The sequence below is a fragment of the Hetaerina americana genome, unplaced genomic scaffold, assembly GCF_022747635.1.
Source record: "Hetaerina americana unplaced genomic scaffold, ioHetAmer1.1.p SCAF_13, whole genome shotgun sequence".
Lineage (NCBI taxonomy): Eukaryota > Metazoa > Arthropoda > Insecta > Odonata > Calopterygidae > Hetaerina > Hetaerina americana.
In genome coordinates this window covers 12,331,565-12,359,020 of record NW_027286403.1, presented here as the reverse complement: position 1 = coordinate 12,359,020, position 27,456 = coordinate 12,331,565, and the positions used below count along the sequence as shown (strand labels likewise).

Genomic DNA, 27,456 nt, shown 5'->3' with positions numbered 1-27,456 from the left:
CCTCTTCCCCTCTCCCAATGCCAATCAGCTTGTCTCTGACTCCTGCCTACCCCTCCACAAGTCTAATCCTAACTTCTCACACCCATGACCTCTTCTGTGCATCCTCATTCCCCCTTCTAAAATATCCCACTCTCCTCAATTTTTTCTTTAAAAAAACCCTTCACATCAACATTTGCCATCTCCGTAATTGAAATGAAGAATTCATAAAGTTGTAATAGATAATTTCTTCTAATTAAGGTGTAATAGGTTTCAGGCTCAGCACCAGAAAATATTGATGTTTTAGGTGAAAAGAAGGCTAGTAACTGGATGAAAGCATCATTCATATTTTATAGTTAACTATGAATCTTATAATCTTTGGAAACATGGATAAAAATTTAATGGGTGAGGAACATATAAATGATATACCAACAAAGATTTTGGTTTAATTGTATAGGAATAATTTCTGAAATGTCTATTAATTTTATTGCATTATATTTATCTCTTTAATGAACATTTCACAATTCATCATGACCACTCTTCAAATGATGAAGTTCTCTGAGTTTTAATGAATCCCAAAATTTTTCATTTCCAAAGTCCCTAGAAGAAACCATTTTCACATTATTTGCGGATGGTATGACTAGGTAGTCAACAGAATCATGTTCAGGGTTGACTTGTTTCCAGGATACTCCATTACTTTCAGGTATCCTGTAAGTATAATGTTAAAGACAGATTTATAAAGTAAAAGTATTTATTGTAAAATAAGATTTGAATTCGATTGCTGGCTTACCCTTTCTGCATAAAAGATGTGAATAAATTAAGAAGGAGATCTGATACAGGCTCATCTTTTTTTTCAAATGGCTTCACATATACCAGGGATACAAAATATACCATATCATCTCCATGACAAACCCCTATGTACAAGTAAAAATAATATTTTTTTAAATTCATTACTAAAATTTTTAGATAATTATTGAAATATATACCGGCTTCAAACAAAGGATTGGCTTCAAGAGGATACCAATTAACTCTCAGATCAAAATAAAAGAATTTGAATTTGGATACATCCTGAAGCCAATCACCATGTAGCTCACTGCAAAATGACCCTAACACACTCACTTGATAGATTAATTGAACTTATTCATTCATTGTCACTGACCCATCCAAACCCTGCCCCTTTGAATCAGACTTTTGCCACTCCCAACTAACCAATCAGTGAGTAGAAACCAGGTATGCTGGCCTATATAAAAGGTCCCCAAAACCTGAGTCCCATACCTTAAGGTATGATACTCACCAAAATACCGATGAAACTGTTGTTTCGAAAAGCTAATGCACATGGTGAGAACCCATAAGAAATGCAGAGATCAAGTATGAAATATGGAAGGCCATTAGAATATGATTATATTATCCATTTATCATTACTGTGATATAGTTAAATAATGTTTCAAAAAAATCCTATGGTTTCCATTATAGTAAAAGAAAAATATTGACTTACCTAAATCTTCGTCAGTTCCAGCCATTGCTTGTGATACACTGTAAGTGCCTCTGTATGCAAATTGATATTTGTATGCCGGGGCAAACTTTGAATGAAGCTTTGCAGCCTTAGATGATGCATAAAGAAATAGCCTATCTGAGCACATCTGCAACATAGAAAACTCATTTGTCATAATTAGTGATATTGTGTGACTTTTTCTTTCAAATAACCTTTGTAGCAGCAGCTGACAAATATATGTGATGAATTCTTTTATAAAGTTGCTTAAGTTGAAGTGGTTAAGTTACATATTTTGCATTAAACAACTTTGAATTTGGTGACCAAAGACTGATACCATGTGGTAGGCTGAAGGGGTTAACTGTTCAATTGAGTATCCAAATATTGTTGATAAGATTTTAGATATGAACAGCAGTTGTGCCAATGATTGTTTTAGTGAACCACGTAAAAAGTAGAAAAATGCATAGTTATAATTATGAAGTATTTAATTTGCATGTGCATAAGGAAAATTACCTTGGTCATTTCTTCCTTTTGATTCAGCCCAATTTCATTATTTCCAAAGTAAAAGCTGCGAATTTTTTGTGAAGTTTCTTTGAAAGCACTTGTTGTAACGGTGTCATTGTAGTGAAGGATATGAGGAACCACCTCTTCAAAATGCTCCTTCAAATATCTTATATTATCCTCATTTGCTACCCAGTCTAGAAAGGTATTATAATTTATTAAAATTTTGCATCAACAAATATATGGGTGTAGATCCTTGTAAGAATGTTAGGTGCTAAATATACAATTGAGCAACTGTAAGCATTTCATATATTTGAAAAAATAATAAAGTAGTTAAATAGGAGCAATATCTTCAAAGAAAAGTACTAAGGGACAATTTTTATTCTATGAGGTTGCTTAGTACAGGCATACCTTGTTGAGCACTAGTTCATTAAATTGGCAATTCAAAATCACCTCCAATGTTCACATTAATGACATCATATTTTGGTATAGTGAGAAGTTAAAATTAGGTAATCCTTCAAATCATGTAACAGAACATGTCAAGCAATATTTTAATTTTATATGATGAGTATTTCAATAATATTTCAGAAAATTTGAGCATTGCGTTGATAACATTCTGAACGTTAATTGAAATGATATGAACATTTAAAGGTGCATCACTATAGCCTAATACTTTAGCAGGCCATTTACAAGGTCTCATACTGACTGAATGGTGGAGTCAGCACATAATGTACTTGCATCAGTTGTCTGACATTTTAATGCAACTGCTTTGTGAGTAAATCCATTTTTGCTACCATAGAGCACTGGTAATGCAGGCCTACATTGTATGAGAAGTTGTAATGGATACTGTGGCTACAATTCAATCCCAGTTACATGATATGGGAGACCTATCAATGGATAGTAGACAGAGGATAGGAATTGCAATCTTTACTTTTTAAATATTCCTTATGACAACACTGTGCACATCATAGCATTCCAACCTCAACCATGCTAAGCAAATCAGTAAATCTTCAGTGCTTACAATAATTTTGGTAAACTTGCTTAGGTCCATGAGAAATTTTATTAAATTGCAATTTTGTACAAAAGAAACAGAATGGCAAACTTCATTGTGTTCACAGTTAGAGTCATAGTCTTGCTTGCTTTTTGCCTCTGTGTTTTATGTAATGCTATCAATGCTCTAGATGTATAGCTATGTAGTCTCACAAAACGCAATGTGAAGATCTATGTTATTCATTTAAAAATGTATTTCTAGTGACTAGTACTAAATCCATTCATTATATGCAATGCTGATTCTGTGCTTGCCATCAAACAGTAATTAATGTCATGAGATATCATGACGTATATGCATTGAAATCCATATCAAAGTGGTCACTTTCAATGATTACATCAATTATATTATAATATAAGTAAAATAATTACTCATATAACAACAATTCACTTCATGATGCATTTTTAAGGGATCAAACCCCATTGTACAGTAAGGCCTCATAGATTACTGTTTAATAACTAGAACAAACCCATTGGTGATGAAGCTTACCTGCAGCTGGATAGAGTCCTTCATGTGTAGTTACACCAGTTATCCATGGCTGATGAAGAAATTCACCATTTGATAATAAAGTGAATGGATCATCTGGCAAGAATGGTTCACTCAAAATGCCTTTTGGTTCAACTACTGGCCCAAATGGTGAAAATGGATTATATAGCCAGACCTATGAACATAATTGAAGTAATATTTTTCATGAAATTTACACTTTGAAAAAAACAAAAAGTGAATAAAAATGAATAAATGAAGAGTTGGGGCTATAAAATTAGGGATTGACATTTAACACTGATGTCTGTGGCGATAAACCTTTAGGAGCAAAGGGGCAGTATATTTTTCAGGAAAAGAGTCAAAATATCGAGAGAAGAAGAAGGAGCCCTGTAATATGTTAACTGTGCACTTACTTGGAGTAGGAGATCATATCCTACCCAATGATAGTGAACCTCTGAAACTCAAATATTAAAATACAGAATCAACATTTCAACAGTTTGGGCTTTGTTCATCAATAATTCTAATTTGATTTGGAAAGTTTTACCGACTCCTATGAACAGTTATTTCTAGGTCTTATGATGACCAGAAACCCATTTTCAATATTAGGAATCAATTTATAAATCATTGCATTTAGATTTCTCATAGTGGTCCATTTAATTAAAATTATTGTATTAAAATAGCTATTATTTGTCTACATTTCACTGTATATGATTTAGAATGCTTTCTTTTATTAAGCCTGTTTTAGAGAACTTGGAAATTAACTTACTGATTAGAGAAACAGGTCTTAAGATTGATAGTGTGGTAGAAACACAGGATGGCAGCATATTACCACCATTTACACTTTTTATGTTCATTGAATATTAAACTTATTTAACGACTCTTTTCAAAATACTTGACTGCTTATTACAAAAGATGGTGGAGTTCAATTACTGGGTCATTTTCAACATAAACCACCTAGCCCTAGCACGAGGAATCTTCCATAAACCAAAAAATAAAAAAAATAATTTTCCAAAATGATTTATTGTGTCAGAAAATAAATCACGTTTCATTGCCAATTCATCATCATTAGGAACAAAATACAGTTTTTGTCTCATTTTTGCCTTAATAAATTTCACTTTGGACTAAAAAAAACCTACATTTTGTGTTAATGATGCACTAGCATTAAAGCACATTATATGTAATAAATCACCATGGAAAATTAGAATTTTTATCATTAACACTATGTTCAATTTTCACAAATTAGAGAATGCCTCAATGATTTATGTAGGGAACACCACTTCAAACTAAATATACATCCTGGGATGAAGGTGAAGCTGCTGACAGGCAAAGCCGGTAAATACAGTTAGTGCATACTCGTATCAGAAGAAACGAATCATTCCATGCCAATTTTCTACAATAGCTTATAAACTAAATATAAATTACTGATGCTTAAATGTAAATTTACTAGTCACTATGTCAGGTTACTGTGTAGGTCACTATGTCAGGATAAGTTAATATTTTTTGCCATAGTGAACAGACTTTGGAAATGATGAGGGTAGAGAAAGAAACTTTGCACTTCCATACAAAGATTTATTACTTCACACGACCATGGTTTCAATGCCTTGCATCATCCTGATGTGCAGCATGGTTTTGATGCTGCGCAACATCATCAGGTTGATGTGCAGCATCAAAACCATGGTCGTGTCAAGCAATAAATCTTTATGTGTAAGTGCAAAGTTTATTTCTCTACCTTCATCATGAAGGGATTCAAAAAAGTTTAGCCAGAAACTATTAGATTTTTTAAAGTAGGGGCCAAAATTCTGTCTTCCAGAGCTTTTTAGTCTCTGCAACAGATTCTAAGTTACTACTGTGTTTGTTTACATGTATCATGTGAGTTTATGTGAACATAATAAATGCTTCACCATCCTCAATGAAATTGAAAGTTTTTAATCAAAACTGTTGATAATGATACCATAAACCCAGTAACCAACCCAAAGGTCGGTTTGGTAGGTGATGATAGAGCCCACCCAGTGATAAGCCCGACGGCGTGCAAAATTCACACATCAGGGTAGGGGGGTCGGTTCCTTTCCATGTGCCGGTTATGGTTTACCAGAAAGACCTGGTACCCGAAAAATCACATAGCTTGGGTGGAGCTGCAGGTGCCCAGAGAGCCTTGTCCGGGAATTGAACCGGGGCCCTTTAGCCAGTAGTCCAATGCTCTACCCTTGGACTACTGCGACCCACGATTATAATATAACATGATGTAATCGTTTGAACTATCTTAAAATAAAGTTTATCACAAAATTGCTATTCATGTATTCATATCAAACCATATTGTCAAAGTGAAAAGTTGTTCAGGGAAATAAATATTTTTTTCAGGCATATTGCTATGGTAACTCATGGAGGTTCTTTATCACCCTGGGTATAGTAAGGGCGTGGGGACAGAAGAAAGCAGTTGGCTCATGAAACTCAGTGGAGACTCAGGAAAAATAAGAATGAACATTGTTCAGGAAATCCTGCAAGTGGTATCATTTTAGAAAATTCCATTACCTGGAAATGAGACATAGCAGAAACTAGGTCAGTGGCTGGTCGCTGACGAAGACAGTTCAAAATGGCTGCTGAATCTCCTTTGGTGGGACAGCCAACAAGTGCAGCCAGTTTTAAGGCTTTTTCTCTTGGTTTTTCAACCAAAGCCCATGGACATAATGCTGTACCACTTAAAGATATACCTCTGCGAAAAAGACCTATACAAATAATTAGTGTGGTGAGAGCTAACTTAGTCAATGGTATGTTTAAATTGTACCTTACCTCTTGAAAGAGGAGAAAGATAGTGATAATGAACGCTTGCTCCACCAGCAGAAAGGCCAACCAAATAAACTGATTCAGGATTACCCCCAAAATTTGCAATGTTTTTATTCACCCATTTCATAGCAGCTACTTGGTCTCTCATGCCATTATTTCCTGGAGCAACTTCATCTTCCAGACTTAAAAATCCTGGAATAAAATTAAAATAGAAAGTAATTTTTAACTAACTCTTGGAATTCTCCTTTTGTCTTCAAGTTCTAAGAGTCTTCAAGCTCCTTAAGTATATATCTGACATATTACATTATGGACAATTCTATCAAGAAATATATCACCAGAAAGTAGAATCACATATTAAGTTGACTCAATTTTGATCAGACCTGACTTGACTAAAATTGTAATTAGATACGAAAGAAGCAGGGGCTAATACCACTCCCTACAGTTGTACATAAATATCTAGATACTTATCCTAGGAATTAGTTCTGATCTTATAATTCAAATACTAATTTGCCCCATTATCATGAAAATAATATTATTAAGTATTTTGTCCCATCAAATTCAGGAACCTTCAGCTCAAAACTCTATCCAATCCAGTTCCTGGATTTCTTGACCTATGCATTATCCTGTGTAGATATATTTAGTTGATACCTTTTCTTCTCTCTTTATATCCTCTTTTATCATCCCTGATTTCCAGCACAAAATTTCATTTTTTTTTATAAATTATTAATATTGATGATGACTCTCTCTTTCCTCTATAAGACTTTGGCTATCTCCAGAGAAGAGCATATTTTTTGGAATCAGAACATTCCTTCATGACGATCATTTTAATTGACTGTTATTATTCATAATTCTATAAACATGAAAAAAACAATTGTAAAAGGTAAACAAAGAAATTAGGAAGCTAAATGAGTTACTAACTTAGATGATTATTCCACATAGTTATAAAAGGCTATCCACCTATGAAAGGTAGGTTTATGATGGCCCTTAACAACTATCATGTACTAGGTCTTGCATGCACTTCCCCTAGTTTCATTATTTCCTCCCCACTCATTTTAATTGTTTACTTCCTCATTCTCACTATGAAAGAAATCCACTGGGACAAGTCGTGAGCAACAGATTGTAGGTAAACCAAAAATCAAGAAAGAGAAGTAGACTTATAGGGACCAAATATTCTGGTTGCCACATCAAAATAGCATAAGTGCCAATGTGACAGCCATAGTTTGATGAATCTGATTGTGAAAATAGATTGTCTGGTACCTCCACCAAAACACTAGAATGCTGCTTTTCTAAAATTCATCATCCCAATATGTATGTACCAGAGAGGTTGTGAACTAATAAGGTCTTAGAGAGGTTTTTTATTAAAAACCTTGATAATGTTTTGAAATTTTCATTGATAATTTTTTGGTACCCACTAGCAATTGATTTGAAATGACAAGTGATCAAATAAATTCCATTGAAAAAAACATTGGTAAGATTAGGACTTGAATCCAGAACTAATGGCCAGTTACATGCTCTACCCACCAACAAGAAAAGAATATTTCCAGTTGATATCCTGATTAAGGGTCTCCAATCATTGTGTGGAAGTTTGATTTAAGAAAGTTTTACTGTTCAGCTGAAATTTCAACTTGTCACATGCCTTTCTACTATATTGTTTTGTGATAGGGTGAGCCATGCCACCTTATCCATAAACCCTGAATTTTATGGATCTACAAAATAGCCACCCTTGCAAACACATATCCCCTTCTTCTTCAAAATGATGCTCATGATAGCTTCATCACCCAAGAAACTGTATTGAAAAGGCGAATTTAACTCATCCATACATACCTAATTTTCAACTACCCAAACATTTTCATCTTGATATTGTTACATGAAAGGAATAATTTGAAAAATGTGTTCAATTTCCACACACTAAATGTGCCTCACTATAAAACTAAAATGATAATATGTTTTGGTCAAACAAACCCAAGGATTCAGGGGAAAAATCGACTGAATCATTCATCAGATACAAGATAGCTCCTGATTGTTTCAAAGTAGAGAAAAGAAAAATTGTGTGACTTAGGCACATTAGATGTGCCCAAGATACTTCACTCTTTTCCCGCATACTCCTAGAGGTCCTTATTATTCATGCCTAATAATAATAATGCCTAATCGGCTTTGTTAATATTTTCTGTTACTTTAATTTACAAGTTTACAGATAAAATTATTCATTTTACTACTGGAATTAATATGAAAAATAGTAATAATTAGAAAATATACGTCTAAGTTGAACTTTTAATGAATTTAAATACTTGCACTGTAAATTCTGAACATGTTGGTATGCTTATTGCATGAGTCAAATACTATGAATAATATATAGGGATACATACCCAGAGGGCCAAGTCTGTAGTTAATGGTCACCAATATCATATTTCTATCTAAAACATAATTTGGACCATAGAACTGCCCAGTTCCAAACATAAAAGCTCCTCCATGGATGACAATGAGGACATCCAAAGAACTTCTCTTGTTGGATGTCACCTGTTATAGTATATGATAAAAAAGACATTTATCAGTTCATAGGATACACCAGAGAACAATAATTCAGTTCATTAAACAGAAATTTGTTTAATATTCGTTCAATTTTGTTTAAACACATTTCAGAAATCCAGTTGATACTAAAATGTCAGAAAGTCTTTTAAACACTTTGGGTGCCTTATATTGACCAGAATGATTCCAACAAGTTTCATTTTAGGTATGTAATTAATGCAAATATTCCTATTTTATGTATTATTTTGTTAAAAATGCCAACCAATGTGAAAGTTTTTCATTTTTTCTTTCCAAGATAATTAACCATTATCATCATCATAGGAAAAATGCTAATTAGAGGTAGGTTCAGGATGGTTCCTGAAAACCGTTACCTATCATTATACTTTTCTAAAAGCTCTTTCTCCCAAGGTATATTCAGTGTGCCCTATATTTTGTTCCTCCTGGCTCTTCATAATACCAGTCTCTTCATGCCATTCAAAATTGTTATTTGCCTTCATCTCTACCCTGTTCAACATTCTACTTTTTATAATATCTTCAGCATCCCACTCTCTCATTTTCTCCTCCACCAAAATTTGCTAACTTTCTACAGTCATCTAAATATTCACATCATAAAAGTCTCCTATATGTTTGTTAGTAAAGTGATTTAGTTCATTATATTTTTGTTACTGTGATCAAGGAACCTTATGGTTTTGGCACTTGTACATTGTTGTGTTTGCTTTCTTTCATTAGAGTACTGTAGGGATCTTAAATGAGAGCATTGATTGGGAAGGGGGCTTTGTTTTCCCATAATTAGAGAAGACTTGGTACATGCTTCAGGGTTTAGAGTTGATTAGAAATAATTTAGCAGAGGTAGTAAACACAACAGTTGAATAATAGCTCTCTTACCATAGAATTGAGATGTAGGACATCAGAAGAGCTCAGAGTATCAGTGAAGTGGATTTATAATATCTTGACATTGGAACTATTTTGCTTGTATTCCAGATGAAAAGAGGACAAAGTGTGAGGCTAAAAGCAAGATGTATCTTTTCATGGTGCATTTTGAGAATTTGAAGACCTATAGACTTGTAGATTCCCAAACCCCAAACCCCAAATAGCTTTGCTTTGATTGCCAGGGATGTGGTATATTTTGATGAGATAGTGAATCAGAAAAGAGAACAAAGTGTGTAAAGTGGGGAGACCAATGTTCAAATTCATTTGTTGTCAGATGGCAGAGGTTGGCATCAAGAGAAGGCTTTTTCAGAAACTTCAGATGTCAGATACAACAGTGTGAGCAGTGCAGCATCTTATGAAGGCGAACAATCTATTTAAGATAAAGAAGATGATGTGCACAAGCATTTGCTGAGAGGAAAAGCATCTAAATGGTGGGTTGATGATGTGGTTTTTTATAATGTAACAAGGGACAAGATTATTGATCCAATAACTTTGCAGGAAATATTGGAATGGCCAAAAAAGGAGTCATGGAAAGCACCTATGTAAGATAAGAATCAGCCACCAATCATTAATGAAATATGGGTTCTAGTTGGTAGGCCAAAGGACAAAGCAAGTTAAAATATGTGAGTTTTCTATGTGAAAATACATAGATGCAAAAGAAGAAGTGTGTAGGCATTGGTTAAGGTTAATTGCCAGGGACTACACTCAAAGATCTGGAGTAAATTGTGAAGAGAAGTTCAATTCTCTGTTCAGGGGCTCCTCCCTCAGGTTATTATTCTTATTGGCAGTAGAAAAGGGTTTGATGCCATAACAGGTTTCCTCCGCAGTGATTTAATAGGAGAGGCCCTAATGGAGCAGTCTGCAGGTTTTTGAGCGTGGGAGAAGAAAAGAATGGCTTCTTAAAAAGGTCATTTATGGCTAGTTTCAAGAAGTAGGGACTAGTCTTCGTACAACTCTTTTGGAGGTGGGTCTGGTACAGACCAAGATGAAGCTCTGTATTTTCTAAAGGATGAACAATGAATGCAGGATGATTGTTACTATTTATGTGGGTTTTTCTTTTTTGTAAAATGACAAATCAGAAAAAGAAGCACCTCAAGGAGAGTCTCCTTAAGAGATTTGAAATTAGGGGTCTTGAGAAGCTACCCTGGACTGCATGCCCGCATAGACAGAAGATTCAAACATTGATATTATGCAGCAGCAGTGTGTGGAGGACCCACATCAGTGATAAGTGATGGAAGAAGTTGAACCAATTACAACCCAAATGCACCCAAGTTGTAGCTGAGGAAAGCTGGGCAAGAAGAGACTCAATGTGATGCTGCTCATATCAACAGATGATTGGATCCCTTACGTAAATAGATGGTGTGACATTGTCATTGTCTGCAGCCAGTTGAGTCAGTTTAATGGTAATGTTGATGAAAACTATTGGAAGACTGGCAAACTATGCTCAGTTATCTACAGGGAACTAGTGATTTAGTGTTTGTCATTCCCAAGAACTGAGAAAATTGATTGATTACATGGAGTCAAATTGGGGCAATGGTAAGGAGGATACCAGGCCCTCCACAGGTTTTTGCTTTTAAATTAAAAGGAGGAACCGCATGATTGGAATCCAAATAGCAGAGTACTGCTGCTCTATCAAGTGTTGAAGCAGATTGCACGGTTTAAACAGAGGATTGTAAAGAAGCCACCAACTTGAAGAACAAGATTCACTAGTTGTTTGGTGCAAGGGACAGTGTGACTTTGTGCAGTGATAATCAGGAAGCTGACTTGCATTAAATCCAGTGGTTAACTATAGGTCAAAACAATATTCCAGATGATACCATTTTCTCAGTAACAAGGTGGAAAATTCAAACAAGTTAGTAGCAAGGTTAGGCATTAGCAAGCAAATGTGTCACCCATCTGACTAATCTGGCTGGCTCAGATTACTTTCATTTTTCAACCTTTTCTTATACCTCCCTTGCCATTTCCTCAATATACGAGGGTCATCCGGAAAGTAGTACCCGTTAGTGCCGCATGAAGTGCTGACGACGCGAGTAGCCGCTGGACGAGGGCAGATAGCTTCAGTGGCTTGTCTGCCTTCTCTGAGCCAAGTTGCGTGACGCTAGCATTGCCTGTGTTGTTTCTGTGATTGTTTACAATGTTTAAAAAAATTGAGAACGCCGCCAGTTGTGAAGTGAGGGCAGTGATTAAATTCCTCAATGCAAGAAACGTTCGCCCATGTGATATTCATCGCCAATTAAAGGAGGTGTATGGAGACAATGTAATGGACGAGTCGTCTGTTCGGCGGTGGTGTCGCAACTTCAACATGGGGAGGGGGAACACACACGACGATGAGCGTTCGGGGAGACCGTCTGTCATTACAGACCAACTGGTGAGCTCAGTTGACGAATTCGTGAGGAACGATCGGCGCGTCACAATTGATGACATCTGTGAGCATTTTCCCAATGTTTCTCGAACAATTGTTCATGAAATTGTTAAACACCATCTGCATTATGCAAAAATTTGTGCAAGATGGGTCCCTCGCGTATCTCAATGAGCTGGCGGCGAAGGACTATGCAGCAGGAATACAGAAACTTGTCACACGTTATGACAAATGCCTTAATTTGCTTGGAGATTATGTTGAGAAGTAGTTTAAAGTATCCTCTTTCAAATAAAATTTTTTATGTTTGTTAATATTTACTTTTGTGTCTTTATTTCACGAACGGGTACTACTTTCCGGATGACCCTCGTATAATTTAAAAAGTAGCAGTTGTAAAAGATTCATTAAGTCCATAATCACTGTTCTCATAGTTTTTTAAGATTAATACATTTAATGTTTACATAAGTAAAATACACAGAGGTATCATTTAAAATTCCTCTAGAACTTCATCATATAATTACTTTTAAAGCCCAATTGTTTCTTATGATTTTAAAGGAAAAGACTCTTATGGAGGAGTCAAGCTCTCTTTGTGCTTTTGCATGTTTTGCTGTGCTAATTCAAACAAATTAAAAAGTGATGCCCCATTTCCTCCTTCAAAGAATATATTGGTAATTTGTGGGAATAGATAATTAAAAAATTATTATTAATAAAACAATACCTTAATCAAATTTGGGTCATTTACTAACCTTTGGTGTATAGACATTGAGGTATAAGCAGTCCTCTTGTCCTGCAACTTGTTCATGACCAGAAGGATATAAATGCCTATGCTGAATGCACTGTGATCTGAAATGTGTGCTATCCCAAATTCCATGGAATGGTTCTGGAGGTTGAGGTTCCTGAATAAAACACAAAAATAAAATTAGAGCTCTACCAACTCCTTTCAAATCTATGTGCATTTCCAACACTACGAAATTTAAATTCATTTATAGTAACAAAAAATTTATGGAGTTATTCTCTGCTTCACCATCACCATCTACCTTAATTTTATCTTTAGAATTAATTCTTCCATTGTGCCATTTGAACTTTCAGCCCATGCCACAAAAAAACCCACAATCCTTCTCTTCAGACAGGTCATCTTAGGAATGCAGAACACAAACAATACTTCTTTAAAGGTATTGCATATCATATCACATTTCCTCATTTCTTTTTCTTAATTTTAAAACTTGGATAGCCAACCTTCTTTGTACCCATGAAATACATCTATGGAACATCCCTTATGATTTGATCTTAACTTTCACTTAACAAATTCATGTCTTAATGCACCTCCACCAATGATGTTATTGTGCAGTTATTTTTATCAGTTATAGCTTAATGCTGCCTAGTTTAATTTTTCTCTTTTAATATAATATATCATTGGTAAAATAATGTAGATCTTGTGATTAATCCTTCGTCTATTGGGGTAAATTAGGTTGGAGTGGAGGAAATATAGGCATCAATGGAAGGTGACAAGTAAAATGCTTTGCATTAACCTTGAAGAAAAACATGAGTAATGACAGTGAATTAATAATCACTTGTTCAAACATTTAACTACAGGTAAAATATATTCATGGTCATAAAATATGAAAAATATTTTCGTCTATCAAGGGTGGATTATATTCACAAGCATCTGAATCACCAATCAGAATATAAACCATTGAGAAAAATTTATTCTTAAGAAAATAAAATGATAATTTTTAAGATAAAAATTTTTGCGCATTACTTTCTAACCTAGAACATTGGGATGGAAACCCTATTTATCTCAAGGGTCCATTACACCTTTGTGATTTCTAAAAAAATGAGCTTCACTGCTCTTGAAGGACATTAAAAACAAACATCTTATCCATGGTGACTTACTGATAATTCACTTATCTGGGTTTATTTCTGTGTCTCTAGTAATGAAATTTTAGCCTAGCTAATTTCTAATGAAAAAATACAGGTTAATGTTACCATGAAATATAACCTCAGCATGCTGTAAAAATTGATTCTTGGATATTCAGCCAACTAAGACACTTACATATACTATGAAGTTTCATGCTAAAATTTGAAATATTAACCCATTATCATGACTTTAATTTCAATTTCAAGGATATACATAGTCCCTAAGCTGGGATTGACTGACTTAATTGGAGAAAAAAATCTACTGCAATTCACACTTGCATCAATGGAAAATAATTTAAAATAAAGGGATAGGAATAGTGGTAATGATATGGTTCATTTATATGAAATTGAAATGGATATTGTAAAACTAATATGGACAATGAAGTTTTCTTGGGTCTTCCACTGGGTAAGGGGTTCCATATTGGCCGACGTTTCGATGCCCGACTTTTGCATCATCCTCAGGGTAGATGCACAAGCCGGGCATGGAAACATTGACCAATATGGAACCCCTTACCTGGTGGAACACCCGAGAAAACTTCATGAGGCCATTATGCCGGGAAAGCACCAGATCTTAATATGGACCATGGTAAAATAGTACTTTTTCAAGGAAAAACAGCAGGATCATGACATTAAACTCTGATCTATAGTAATTGGTTTGGAAGTCCTAAACTGAAGAAACATTATATTTCTTTGTAATATATTGATGCAAATGTTCTAAACTTAAAACAAATAATTTTGAAAAATCTTATCAACTCCCAGATAATGCAATTATCATATCAATTCACATTGTCTTCCAATGATTGTTTGAGTAAATATTCCTTTTTAAATAAAAATTTTCAGAAAATTAAAAAAGAAAAATAAAAGATTTCTTCTTTCTTACCTACTCATAATGGAAAGATGGTAAATTCCAACTGTTTCTATTTTTAAGCTGTAATTGGATTTTACCATGTAGTGGCTGAAGCTATTAATGATATATACATCTAATAAACTTACTCATGAGACTATCAAGGATTTTATAGAGGTGCTTACATATAGGAAAGCATGAAGCATGGCATACAAGGCATAAGATGCCATTAGCTGGCATTGTAAACCCAAAAAAATATCAAATAATTTATTTTAAAGTTTCAATGACTTTACAGGATCTGTAAAACTCTTTACAGATATTCCTTATGCTCTTGAGGAAAATGATAGCTCATGAAAGGTGGCACACAGGGAGGAGAAAGAAATCACATTTGGTATCATTTATTTTACCTTAAATCTCAAGTCACCAATTGGAGGCTTTGCATATGGAATTCCCAAAAATCCATGAACTGAGTTACCAAAGTAGGAAGTCAATATTTTGCCTTGAAACCATCCTTGCCCTGGAACTTCAACTAAAGGTCCATTTGATTCTGAAGATAATGCCCTCCCTTGTAAAAGCACCAACAATGTCAAGAACAGCGGGAGCAGATGTAAATCCATCTAGAATGAAAAATGCCCTGATAGCATTTAATAAAAATGGAAAACAAATAATGGAAGTGGAAGTAGACCACTTTAGCTTAAGAGAATGAATTGTATTAGGACTTTGGAAAAAATCCCTCCCTTGTAAAAGCACCAACAATGTCAAGAACAGTGGGAGCAGATGTAAATCCATCCAGAATGAAAAATGCCCTGATAGCATTTAATAAACATGGAAAACAAATAATTGAAGTGGAAGTAGACCACTTTAGCTTAAGAGAATAAACTGTATTAGGACTTTGGAAAAAATCAGAATCAATCTAATCCCTGCTGCTTTCTGCCAACCCACAGAAACTTAGGTGAAGATGTTAATGTTTGAAGGGAATATTTGAGGGGATATGAAGCACTTGTGAGTAGCTGACCTTTTGACAGATGTTGACACGGATACATCCCAGAGAGTATTAACACAGATATGCCCCAGGGGGCATATCTGCATCAAGCATAAGACAAATCTAAAGCCACATTTTCATTCTCTCTAGAGGAGCTCTGAAAACTAATACTAGTTCTGTCTCGCAGGCAGAATGATATGAAAATTTACATGCGCTTTATGAATTCAGGAGACCAATATGGATAATACAAGGCCTGGAATTTGAATTGCAAAGGTTTCTTTAACATAAAAATACTTATAGCAAAGGAACTAGGTTACTTTACATATGCTGAAAATATTTCATGGTGAATCCAATATTATTAATTTAATAAATATTTTAATTATAATAATATAAATGAATGATAAAAGGTTATGATTGAATGGGAGACTCTCTCTGGCATCATCTGTAATACTCATTTTTTTAATAGATATTCCATTTGGGTGAAGGGAGAGCCATTACTCATTATCTTAGGTCTTCCAAACAGGTACCTAAGTTCCATTCTTGGCACTTCTGGAGATGACTAATTCTTAAGCAGTTATGCTGTGTCTGACTTGTCACTCCATGATATAAAAAGTAGTTATTCTGAGTCGTTGGGAAAATATAAAATCTCTTACATTGAAAATGTACCGATATATCAGCACTATTTTGACAAATAATAGCTCAAAATTCTCTCTATAATGGGTCTACTATCCTTTGGAAAAAGATCTTTCCCTAAAACAGCCCTGATAATAAAATTTGAGAACCCTGGAAACAAAGCTTATTGATTGCGGCAATAGCAAATGCCAACATGAGGTGGCAGGCTTGAAAACATTCCATTCATCTTCTAACCTGTGAGGCTACATAATATGGTGGTGTTTTACCTAGGTCGTTTTATACTCTCTACTTTTACCATAATTCTCTAAACTTATATAAAGGGTATAGAATGACATACACAGAGAGTAAAGCATTGTTTAATGCCTTGGAATGGTATAAAAAGTAATTATTGTTTGATAGCATTAATTAAAAAGTAGCATCATTATGAATATCCTTCAACTCTTTCATGAGGTAATGAAGAATATCACAATTAATTTAGGCTTGTGGTGGCTAAATAATTATTTCAAGCAAAGTGGAACGTGATTGAAAATTATTGAATGTGGTATCTGATGCCCATTTTATTCATGCAATTATACTTGATTTAGATATCAATCTACTCTAACGTTCATTGTCATGGGAATAAAACAGCTTTTATTCCAAAGAGAATAATCAGGGGTACCTACTTCCTGTTCTTCCATATTCCTTAGTGCTGAAGGAAGTGATATAATTTCCACCTGTGCAAGTTTACACATAAGGAGCGTTATCCTGAATTTACTCAAAGTTTGCTGTCCAATCATCTTCATCAAAATTCATGGAGTGATCACAAGAGCAGTCCTCTAGTAAGTATCTACTTTAGTAAGTAACTAATCCATAATGCACCATTATCAATTTCTGATTTTCATCAGAGCTATTATTTGACATTAATTTTTCCTTTAATTGAACATATAGAATTAATTATAGCCGTTGTTTGACAGCATCCAACAATGGCAAACTGGAAAATATTTAAGACTATAAATATATAATTATTAGCAAAGCCTATAGATTTGGTAAATATTTTGCTAAACTTTTTAAACTTAAGCTTTTTAAAACATCGTTATAACCAATATATCAATTGAATTGCGTCAAAGGAAGGAATGTTATACTAAGCATATCATGATCGACCAAATGTGGAGAATAGTGAAATATTCTAATAATTGGTGATACTGATTGCGTTAAAAGAAGCCACAAGATGAAGAAAGGTTGTTCATCCCTTAATTTAAACTATCTACCTGCTGATATTCTAAGACATATGGGTACATATTAAAGTAAGTATATAAATAGAAGTGTACAATTTTTCCGCACCTCTTTTACTGCACGAAGTTCCATAGTTACTGCGAATGTCTCTCGGAGTTGAGTAAGTGGAAGCATTTGAAGCGTAGGTGGCAGTCCTTGGGACGGGGAATTTATTATGACCTTTCCATACAGTAGTTTCCGTATTACTTCCGTCGCAATATCCTCCGCGCATATTACCCAAGTATCGCACTGAAGCATGTCGATTTTCTTAATAATTTCAACAAACCTATATATTTACATTGGATATGCTGGAGGAAGCGAGTCCTCTCCAGTGAGCGGCTCGCACTGATCACTGAATTCACCGTCCGGTGAAGTGGAAAATATATAAATATAGTCCAGTTCTGTGGATAGTATCATTTTATACTATCCAAGTACATCTTTTTTAGCACTTGGATCTAAATAGGATTCGTAGGGAGGATACGCCGAAGGAGCGGAAAACAGAAGCTTGATTATCACTTAGGCCAATTCCGCCGTTGATCATCTTCCAGAGTCAAGATGAAATGTTGCCGATTGAATACATAGCAAACTGCGAAGAGATGCCATATTAATACTTTTTCCCGTGTGAAAAAGGTCACTGTATAAAATTGGCACCGTTAGAATAGCACAAAAACCCTAGTTAGATGAATTTCTGTGCTTATGCATCAGTGTCGTTAATTGGAGGAGAAAATTTATGCAGGCAAACGATCCCATCCTATGTACTTAACTCAGCTTTAGGACAAACTCAAACGAAATTAAGGCAAGTAAAGTCACTCGTTGTTTCTTTGCGAAGCCCGGCTTTCTTACCTTCCGTCGGCGAGGTTTTCTTCGACAGCTCCGTTCAACGCCGGCTCCCCGCGAACGATCACTCCGCTGCTCAACGAATCGTGGGTTTCTCTTAGAGGGGGGATTGTATTAATTGATTTTTTAGTTCCGTTGTAGGTATATATACGTGAGCTCTCTGGCCGTTTCCTTGGGATCAACGGGGTCCTTGTAGGTCTATCGAGAGATCATTGCCCGTTATCGAGGGAATAACAACGATTAAGTGCATTAGCTCTCATTTCATCATGCAAGGGGGAGGGAGATGAGATGCAAGGGCATCTCTTTCAGTTACGGAGCAATACTCATTCAGTCGACTAACAGATCATAGTGCCCCCTTTCCGTTATCATTTCCGACCTCTGGTTTTATTTAAACCAGGGGGAAGAGGTATGATCCATAATAATAGCTCTAGTCACGTGATTTACTAGCGGTGCCTATAATGACATATTTATAACTCTAGCAGTAACGTTAGAAGTGTTGGTTTTATTAATTATATTATTTTGACACTAATTTTTAGTTTTTTATGTAAAATACAGGGTTTAGAACATTTGAGACCATTTTATTTCTTATAGGGTCGGAATATGTAACGAAAATCATTATTTTAAAGTAAAATGACGTCCTATAATATTAAGAATTGTCTCAGGAGAAAATTTCCCGGTAAAAGTGTTTGTATGATTTAACGGTAGCATTTTTAAGGATTTATTTTTATTTGCTTGTGGACAATATGGCTTCACAGTTCACAAAATGCAGGGAAGTCTGAATACGTGGGGTTCTTCCTGACGAATCGTAGAGTGAGGGAAAATAACGAGTTACTTACGCTGAACCTAGTATTATGGTCTCATATACCTAAATTTGTAGGAAAATTCTTACGATGTTTTAGGAATAAAACTAAGTTAATTAACGTATACAGTGATGTTGAAGGGACCAGAGATTCAATTTGGTAGACAGGTTCCAAGTAGGGGTTAGTATTGGCACGCCATTCATGGCTTGGATTGCTCTCGTTTGCATGGGGAGCAATTTTAAGGATACAAAATAACTACTCGAGAAATAAACATATATATATATATATATATATATATATAGAATATATGCATCTCTGTATATATGTGTGTGTATGTAATATGCGAATTCTCTCAGTTTATATTTGATCTAATAAATCATGTTATGTTGATAAGTCAGCCGTCAGATGATAGATATATTTTGAGCAGTACTATAAGTGGAAGCAGTACTTGGGTTCTTATGGTGCCCTTGGATCTAAGGCCAATAAGGAAAGCTTCAGCTCAACTAAAAAGAGGAAAATTGTTTTGAAATGCGGCTGAATTGGAGTCCGCGTCCTTGGGGGTAGCTGGAGAGCGTATTACTCTTCTGAGGGTTGGCGCGGTGCTTGCGGGATGTTAAATCTTATTCAAGTGCCGTGGTTGACCGTTTTTTAGCGTAGAAGCGTAGAACTTTACTTTTAAACGTAACGGTTTAATCATAATTTTGAAGATACAGAAAGTACTTAAAATAATCAACGTTTGTCATTTCTAAGTTTACGCGAAAAATTGCAAATTTTCAAGCCGCGAAAAATTACCCGATTACTAGTGCATTACGCTAATAGTGTTTAAGTTCACTCAAATGATAATTCCAGTGATAGCATGGGGAACATACTAAGCTTATAATTTAAAATGGTACACTGTGCTTTAAAATGGTGCCCTATGCTTGAAAATGGTGCTTCGACAGCAACGAAAAACCTAAGCAAGCGCTAACAAATACAACATTATACGAAAATGCCATTAACTCTGGCCTATGCTAGTATAAGGTTTTAGGGTAGGCGACTGACAGCCAAGGTCATTAGTACCATGAAGAATAGGTGGGTAATTTGGTAGAGGTAGGATTTTTCGCAGAATGGGGGAAGGGTGGAGAGAACTCGGTGTCGGAATCAGCCTAATCTTAACGAAAGGCGCACAGGGTCGACGATTTCCGACGGACGGCATAATCCACTTGAAATTCTCTCCACATGGCAGTAGGAGTTGGGATACCACTGAACAATTCTGCCACCACAGGGATACGAATCAGAACCCTCAGGCTGGGTTATAAATGTATAAGCCACCACTCCATCCCAATTCTCAATTTTTATTACTATTATATTGAATGGAAGAATATTTCATATTTAGAAAAATCAGAATACTACCAGTATAGTAGCCATCTCACCAACCCTAGCTCATTCGTAACTTTCCAATGTTCAAGCGCACTTAATATAGGAAGGGGTAGTGGAGAAAGGAAAAACGTTGGATTTCTTAGTGATATGGATGTCCAAGAGGAAGAACACATGCTAGGTCCATAAAGATCCGGAGTTCAAGGCCGAATGCGACCCGCAAAGAGTTGAAAATTGACCCGCTGATGGATTTATAGTACAACGCTGCTTTTGCAACCCTGGTAAGCTAAGGTACGTGGCCCGCCAAACACTGAAGTTAACAAAGACAATATATTTTTCAATTTATTGCATACCTATGTTGGTTGAATTTACTATTGATTTAGGTAATAACGATATCGAATACTACGCGAAACATAGGAGAGAAACTATGTGGTATAAAAGGTGGTAACATTCCATAAATTCCGCACTACCAAGGAAATTTCCAGCCTACCTTGGTCAATGCGCCGCAACATTTTGTAGCCATTTATGTTCTTGTAGGCTGGTGGTTAATTCACCAATTCAAAATTGCGCTCGTTTATACGTGAATTGCAATTTTTCGCTCGTATGCATGAAAACATTATCGCAATCTAGGCACCAATGCAAAGGAGAATGAATCATATTTCGGCGCAAGATTCCGAACACTAAACTCCTGTTAATTAATCACCGAATCATAACTTTCTTGGTTAGAAATGCGAGACGTAATTCAGGGTGTGTCAGCGTTACTTGACGGTTTTGCTTCGATTAGTGGTAAAAATGTCAGATAAAGCTGGCTCACACTGTATATGTATAATATAGCACAATTGTTAATACTCTCCAAAACCTACTTCAAATAGTAGATTAATAATGAATATGGTTGGAAATGTGTTGATCCTTCCATTATTCACACGAAGGATTTGTCGAGAAGAGATTGGAGAATTAATGAAAGATAAAAATAATTCCTCATGCAAAGCTTTTTATTCACGACTAAGGTTTCATAACAACGGAATATCATCAGGTGTTTATGCACTTGATGCACATAACGTTGTAAAGAAAGTTAAATCGTGAATAAATTACCTTGCACGTGATCTTGACTTTTCGCTATCCTTTATTAAACCTTCATTACTTCAATTCTTTGAACATTGGCGTCGGAAAGTTTTATTTAGATTCTACGGCGTCCAACATATTGTTGGTGAATGTATGTTTCGCGCTGATGCATTCCTACGCATCAGCACGGAAATATGAAGAAAAGGCATGATCAATGAAACTATGTGCTCGCGCATAATTCTCTCAGGCGCCCTCGGGCACTAAAAATCGAAGAACGAAAGTGGTACTATAATACTAGTAGCAAAATCCTTTGTATAAGAGTGGTATGTTAAATACTAAATTGCCGCTCAGTATAATGTTCAAAGTGACCATCACCATCCTTAAACCACAGAAAAAATGTGCAACAGTTTTGTACCGTATATTTTCTAGAATATCAGCGCTAATTTCGGAACCGTGATACTTAATACCTTTGAAAAGGGTGATAATTTTAATAAAACTTATCATACTAACTCGATTATAATACTATGCTGTATTGTAAACCGTAATACTACTAACTTTAAATGAAATTTATAAAATTTAACTTGCAAATGATGCATTAGAGGAAAAATATAATCTATTCGACTCATGAATCGAAAGTCCTCATTTCCTCACAAATGTTTAATTGAAGGGTATCATTACCATTCATCCACCAATGTTCTCTCTCATAGTCAGGAGCAGAGAATAGTAGCACTCATAAAAATATGAGAACGAACCTTGTAAGGGTAATTTTTGTCACAGCCTTTTTCGTCGAATTCAGATGGGCCTCCGCATTTCATTTCACATAGGCTCTCTTATTTCATTCGGCCCCGTGGGATTAATAGAATAGTTTCAAAACTTATATATTCATGTGGCGGTAATTGTACTAGCCTAGTGCGACTTCGCAGCGAACTAACACTCCCGGCTAAACTTCCCTGTGCAATTCTGATCAGATTCAATTGATCGTAATTCGCATTTCTCAGCCGCGAAGTAGTTTGAATGCTATTTTCCGATGCTCACGAGTTGCGTCTGGTCCGAGAGTTTCATTTTATGTCATTTTTCAGATTTTTGATAGGTTATTTTACAGCGAGCTGTACCCCTTAGACAATTTATCCCAGTAGAAATTTGACACTAGTAACTGCATGCTAGAGTTTTGAAAACAACTCCGGCTTCTTTACTGCAGGAGTTCTAACTATACACCAATGATTCTGGGAAATATCTTCTTTCTGTTTTTGCCTGAAATAGTACTTTTAGTAATATTTAGTTAAACTTGATAATTTCCGGTTCTTTTAATAAACCACAATAATCAACCCCAAGGCTTAGGTTGATAGAGCTCACCTCGTAATTATGCACAAGGCGTTTGCAATTTGATTCATCACGATAGTAAGGCCTTTCCCTGTCAATACCCGCAGACAATTTCCAAACTTCCGGGAACTAGTATTTTTCCTGATTAAAACTGAGATCTATGAAGCGGGTGCCGAGTCCTATATGTTAGCACGCTTTATATGGGTTCTTCCGGTTTGTTCGAACTATAAACCATAAACACAGTAATCAACCTGAAGGTCGGTTTGGTAGCTGATGGTAGAGTTCACCCAGTACTAATCCCGATGATGTGTTCAATTCACACATCCGGGTAGGGGGGCAGTTCCTTTCTTGGTTAGTTGATCGTACTGCTTCCAGCTTATTCACGCGCTTGAGTAATAAATTATTGCTCGTAGCATAGCAAGTCCGAGTTAAATGTTTTCTCGTGCCGGAAAAAATCTTAAAGGTGGCATTGAATCAGCGCCAAGGAAAGTGGAACATCTTTTAGAATGTCATGCTAGAAGGAACGAAGGATACAACGCGGATTATTGCGTTTATAAAACCGTTACCTACATTTCACTCAAGGCCATATGATTCAGCCTTGTTCAAATAATTGATTTGTGACAATAGAGTGAGTATCGAAGTAAAAAATACGATAGTCATAATTTATGTGATGTGCTTCAACAACCCTTCTATATCCTTTCATTAGAGTGAGATCATTATCTTTCGGGGGCAATGCACGCTAGAGTGAAAATGCTTTGATAAGCGACCAACAGCAAACGATGGTAATTGCCAATGGGAATTCCGAATACTCCGCTAATAATTCCAAGCACTATACTTTAGTCTGGTGTGAAACCCGCCTCGGGGTATGCAATTTTCTTCTACGCCAAGTTCATCATAATAAATAATTTGCGCTCCACCCTTCCAAACATATATGAGGAAAGTATGAATTTTAGCATCAATTGCATGGCTTTTTAGCTCAAAGAAAATTATAAAATAACTATTGTCGGTACGTTATTGATTGTTTCCGTTAAGTCTTCTGATAGCCGTGGGCTATTTAAAAAAGCGAAAATGTATACTTAATGTGGACTTCACTCGTTACTAATTTTCATTTTTACTATATAAAAAATGACTTCAAATACAAAAAAATTGAAGAAATAAGGAATATTTTAATGAAGATGCAAATAAAAATTTCATATAGCATTAATAATTGAGTATCAAACTGATATTAAAATGCAAGGCCAAAAGTTAATAGATAACAGATGCATTTGAATATACATTATATTGGGGAGTAGTCCCAAATATGGAATGTGCTTACAGCCCTACGGTTAGTTTAATAGTTGAGTAGCTGACCTCATTAGGAGACATAGCCATTTGCGGTGTAAAATTCACATATCAAGGTGAGGGAGCCAGTCTCTTTACCTGTACCATCTGCGGTTTCCCAGGAAGATATATTTCTTTTAATTTAACTACCATTGGGTATTCAAAGATTTATTTCGCTTCTTGAACTAGAAACTGCACCTAATTAGTGTACAATTGTGGCCAATGCTGATAGCTGCCTCCGGGTACTTTTATAGTACGTATTTAATTTATAAATCTCTGCTTCACAAGGAAGAATCCGTCGTCGGTTTGATATGAAATGTATAATTTATGAATATGAATTTTTTGACCATTTTCCCCAAGGATGGACTCCCAATTCATCCAATGATCGCATATATTATCCGCGACGGCTTATTTTTCGAGTTCACTCGCGTATTTCGAGTAAATTTCTATTTCCAGAGGTCGACTGTCTGCAACCCGGTTGACGCGCCATATGGCTTGAAGCTCATTCACGACCTTTGCGGTTGACAGGGAGTCTGTTTCTTTAGATAACCTAAAGGATTTTTCACTCTGTCTACCCTGGAAAAAATTCTGACATGGGTATGTTTGGAAGCAATAACTATGTCGACTTTTACCCCCAAAGCATTGCACACCACGAATGTCGTGCTTGGAAAACTACCATAGGTAAATCTCTAAACGAACAAAAAGGAAGGAAAGTGAAATATTTTTGTTCCTATCCCGCTGATAGCTATTATGTCCCACTTAGCTGATATAATTGCTAAAATAACGCATATTGAAGGTAACACGTTTATGCAATCGCTCCTTCCGATCCATCGCCAAAACGACAAGCAACCCACTAGAGCACGCCAAGGTAAATAATCGATCGCCCTCACGATACATGCTTCCGACTAGTGGTTTCGGTAAGGGGGGTCGACAAAGCTCCAAGCAAAGGAGGGATGCAGAATCCATCAGAATCCATTCCGTCATTGCCACGGACAGGTATCCGGGTCCCAGATCACACGTCAGTAATACAGGTAGCTGTATTTTATAGGATGAAGCTAGTGGCTATTATACAAATGCTTCGGGAAAACGTTTTCCTGACAAATGATTATATTTGATCAAAAGTTTCCAAAAGTAAAAAAATTTGTTTTTTTGGAGTGTGTTATTAAAGTCAAAGATAAAATGTATCCATTTCGTTGGGCGAAGTCGGAGGAACATTTCGACGATATTTCGAAGATTTGTTTTGATTTTTAGGGGAGGAATATCGAATCGGTTAACCCATGTAGATATATACCAATTCAACTTATTGAAAGCCTCTCCTTATATTGGGTAACAGTTTTAAGGCCGTCCTGAAATTTTGTAAGTCCACTTTCGGATTTTTCTTAATCCTCTTGTGTTAGTCTGTATAAGATACGAACTCCATCCCCGTAATTATCAACGCTGTAATTAATAGCAGAAGGGGACTTGAAATAAAACAAAGCGAATTTATGTCCGACGAAAGAATTTTTCACAACGAATGCTGCTCTGCCACATCACGTATCGGTGCTACCTTGAAGAACAACTTGTAAAGTTATTTATTTAGTGGCATGAGAAACATACATCGAAAAGAAACTTTAAATATGTTAAATAATTCTGCAACGTGATGATATGACAATGCTTTATTTGGTGGCGAAGCACCATTACAATTTTTTCTTCATTAACAATGGCTATAATAATTCAATTTTAAACCTTACGCAAGATCCCTCCTGAGCCCCTCCCCCACTTCCCTTAAAAGCATAATGGAATAACAGGCGCTCCCTCTTCTCCAAAAGCTTTAAGTAATTAAAGAACATCCCTTTGAGATAATGGGCCCCCTCTCGGGAAAATGTCCCACCATGTCTCTCCTTCCGACCAAATGAGCTATTGCTATTATACTAAATTCTCCTCCATATGGGCAACGGCCTAGCTACATGTACACACAGGTCCCGTTGAATCATTGTGAGTAAGAAATGTTGGGTCTGGACGGACGTTGGGTGAGTGACTTCTTTATCTCTACCGTGGCACTCTTTTCGCCAGCCTGAATGTATAGTTGTAGATTTTAGGGGAGGCCACCGAGAGCTAAGATCTTTTGCGCCATCGGGGATGAATAGGAAAGGATGAAGGGTAGAGAGAAACCCGGCGTCGGCATTAGCCTACTCTTTAACGAAAGGCGCCAAGGGGTCCGCAGCTTAACGTCCCATCCGACGGACGGCGTACTAACTCAAAGTGCCCTCCACTATAGCACCTCAAGTAGGGCTCGGGACACCACTGGAAAATATCTGCCGCAGCCGGGCCCTCAGGGTGGGAAGCCGGTACGTTAGCCACCGCACCATCCCGATCCCCGCCTGAATTTGGCAGGTAGATTAAATACGAATAGGCCGCCACGATGGACCAAGAAGTCTCAGTACCCGAGGCTACTGTCGAAGCCCCTAAAATCAAATATCAACCCATCATTACTTTCAGGATTCACAGCAGCGATAGGGGAATGGGTCGTATGGGTCTCATAAACTTGACCATAGGGCCCTTAGGGTTTTAGAAAGAAATATGAATTATAATTGAAAATATGCTGAAGCAGACGAAAGGAAATTATATTTTAATTGGTTTGAATAGTATAAAGAGGGTGACATAATTCCTATATATTCCTACCTACTCATCCTATTAATTATGTGTCCTTTTTCAATGTACGAGAATAATTTTCAAAACTGAATTAACCACTTTCGCGCGAAAGTAACTAAGTACGTAGATGCTATGGCGAAGCGCCAACACAAAGCAATGAATCAAAGTTGGAGCCTAAGGTACAAGCAGCACTAAAAGGCAGGGTGAGTGGTTTAACGACACCCAGTATTAGTATTTACCTTATCTATCAATAATGCCGTCGATAAATCCAATGTCTGACGTGCTGCCCGACGACAAAATTTGAAGTGAGCTACACACCACACTTCTGTGGAAATATCACTGTAAAATATCGCCGAATCCCTGGGATGAAACCAGACCCTCGGCGAGGAAAACCGGCGCAGTAAATTCTTCGC

At 36.1% G+C, this 27,456-nt stretch overlaps 1 protein-coding gene across 3 annotated transcripts; it reads right to left on the bottom strand.

Moving 5' to 3' along the window:
* Positions 1 to 303: 303 nt before the first annotated feature.
* Positions 304 to 27,456, bottom strand: LOC139686092 (venom carboxylesterase-6-like). 3 transcript variants are annotated; one of them, XM_071583253.1, is made up of 12 exons: positions 18,561 to 18,801; positions 17,787 to 18,303; positions 15,259 to 15,468; positions 12,837 to 12,986; positions 8,645 to 8,795; positions 6,285 to 6,470; positions 6,027 to 6,220; positions 3,504 to 3,675; positions 1,979 to 2,163; positions 1,472 to 1,616; positions 767 to 890; positions 304 to 684 (listed from the first exon to the last, which is right to left on the bottom strand). In XM_071583253.1, exons 2-12 carry the CDS (start codon positions 17,973 to 17,975, stop codon positions 495 to 497), a joined length of 1,896 nt encoding a protein of 631 aa, XP_071439354.1. In that variant the 5' UTR covers positions 17,976 to 18,303; positions 18,561 to 18,801; the 3' UTR covers positions 304 to 494. The 3 variants fall into 3 exon arrangements, with proteins under 3 accessions (XP_071439354.1, XP_071439356.1, XP_071439355.1); XM_071583255.1 differs by lacking the exons at positions 17,787 to 18,303; positions 18,561 to 18,801 and adding an exon at positions 27,283 to 27,456; XM_071583254.1 differs by lacking the exon at positions 17,787 to 18,303 and having other exon boundaries at positions 18,561 to 18,800.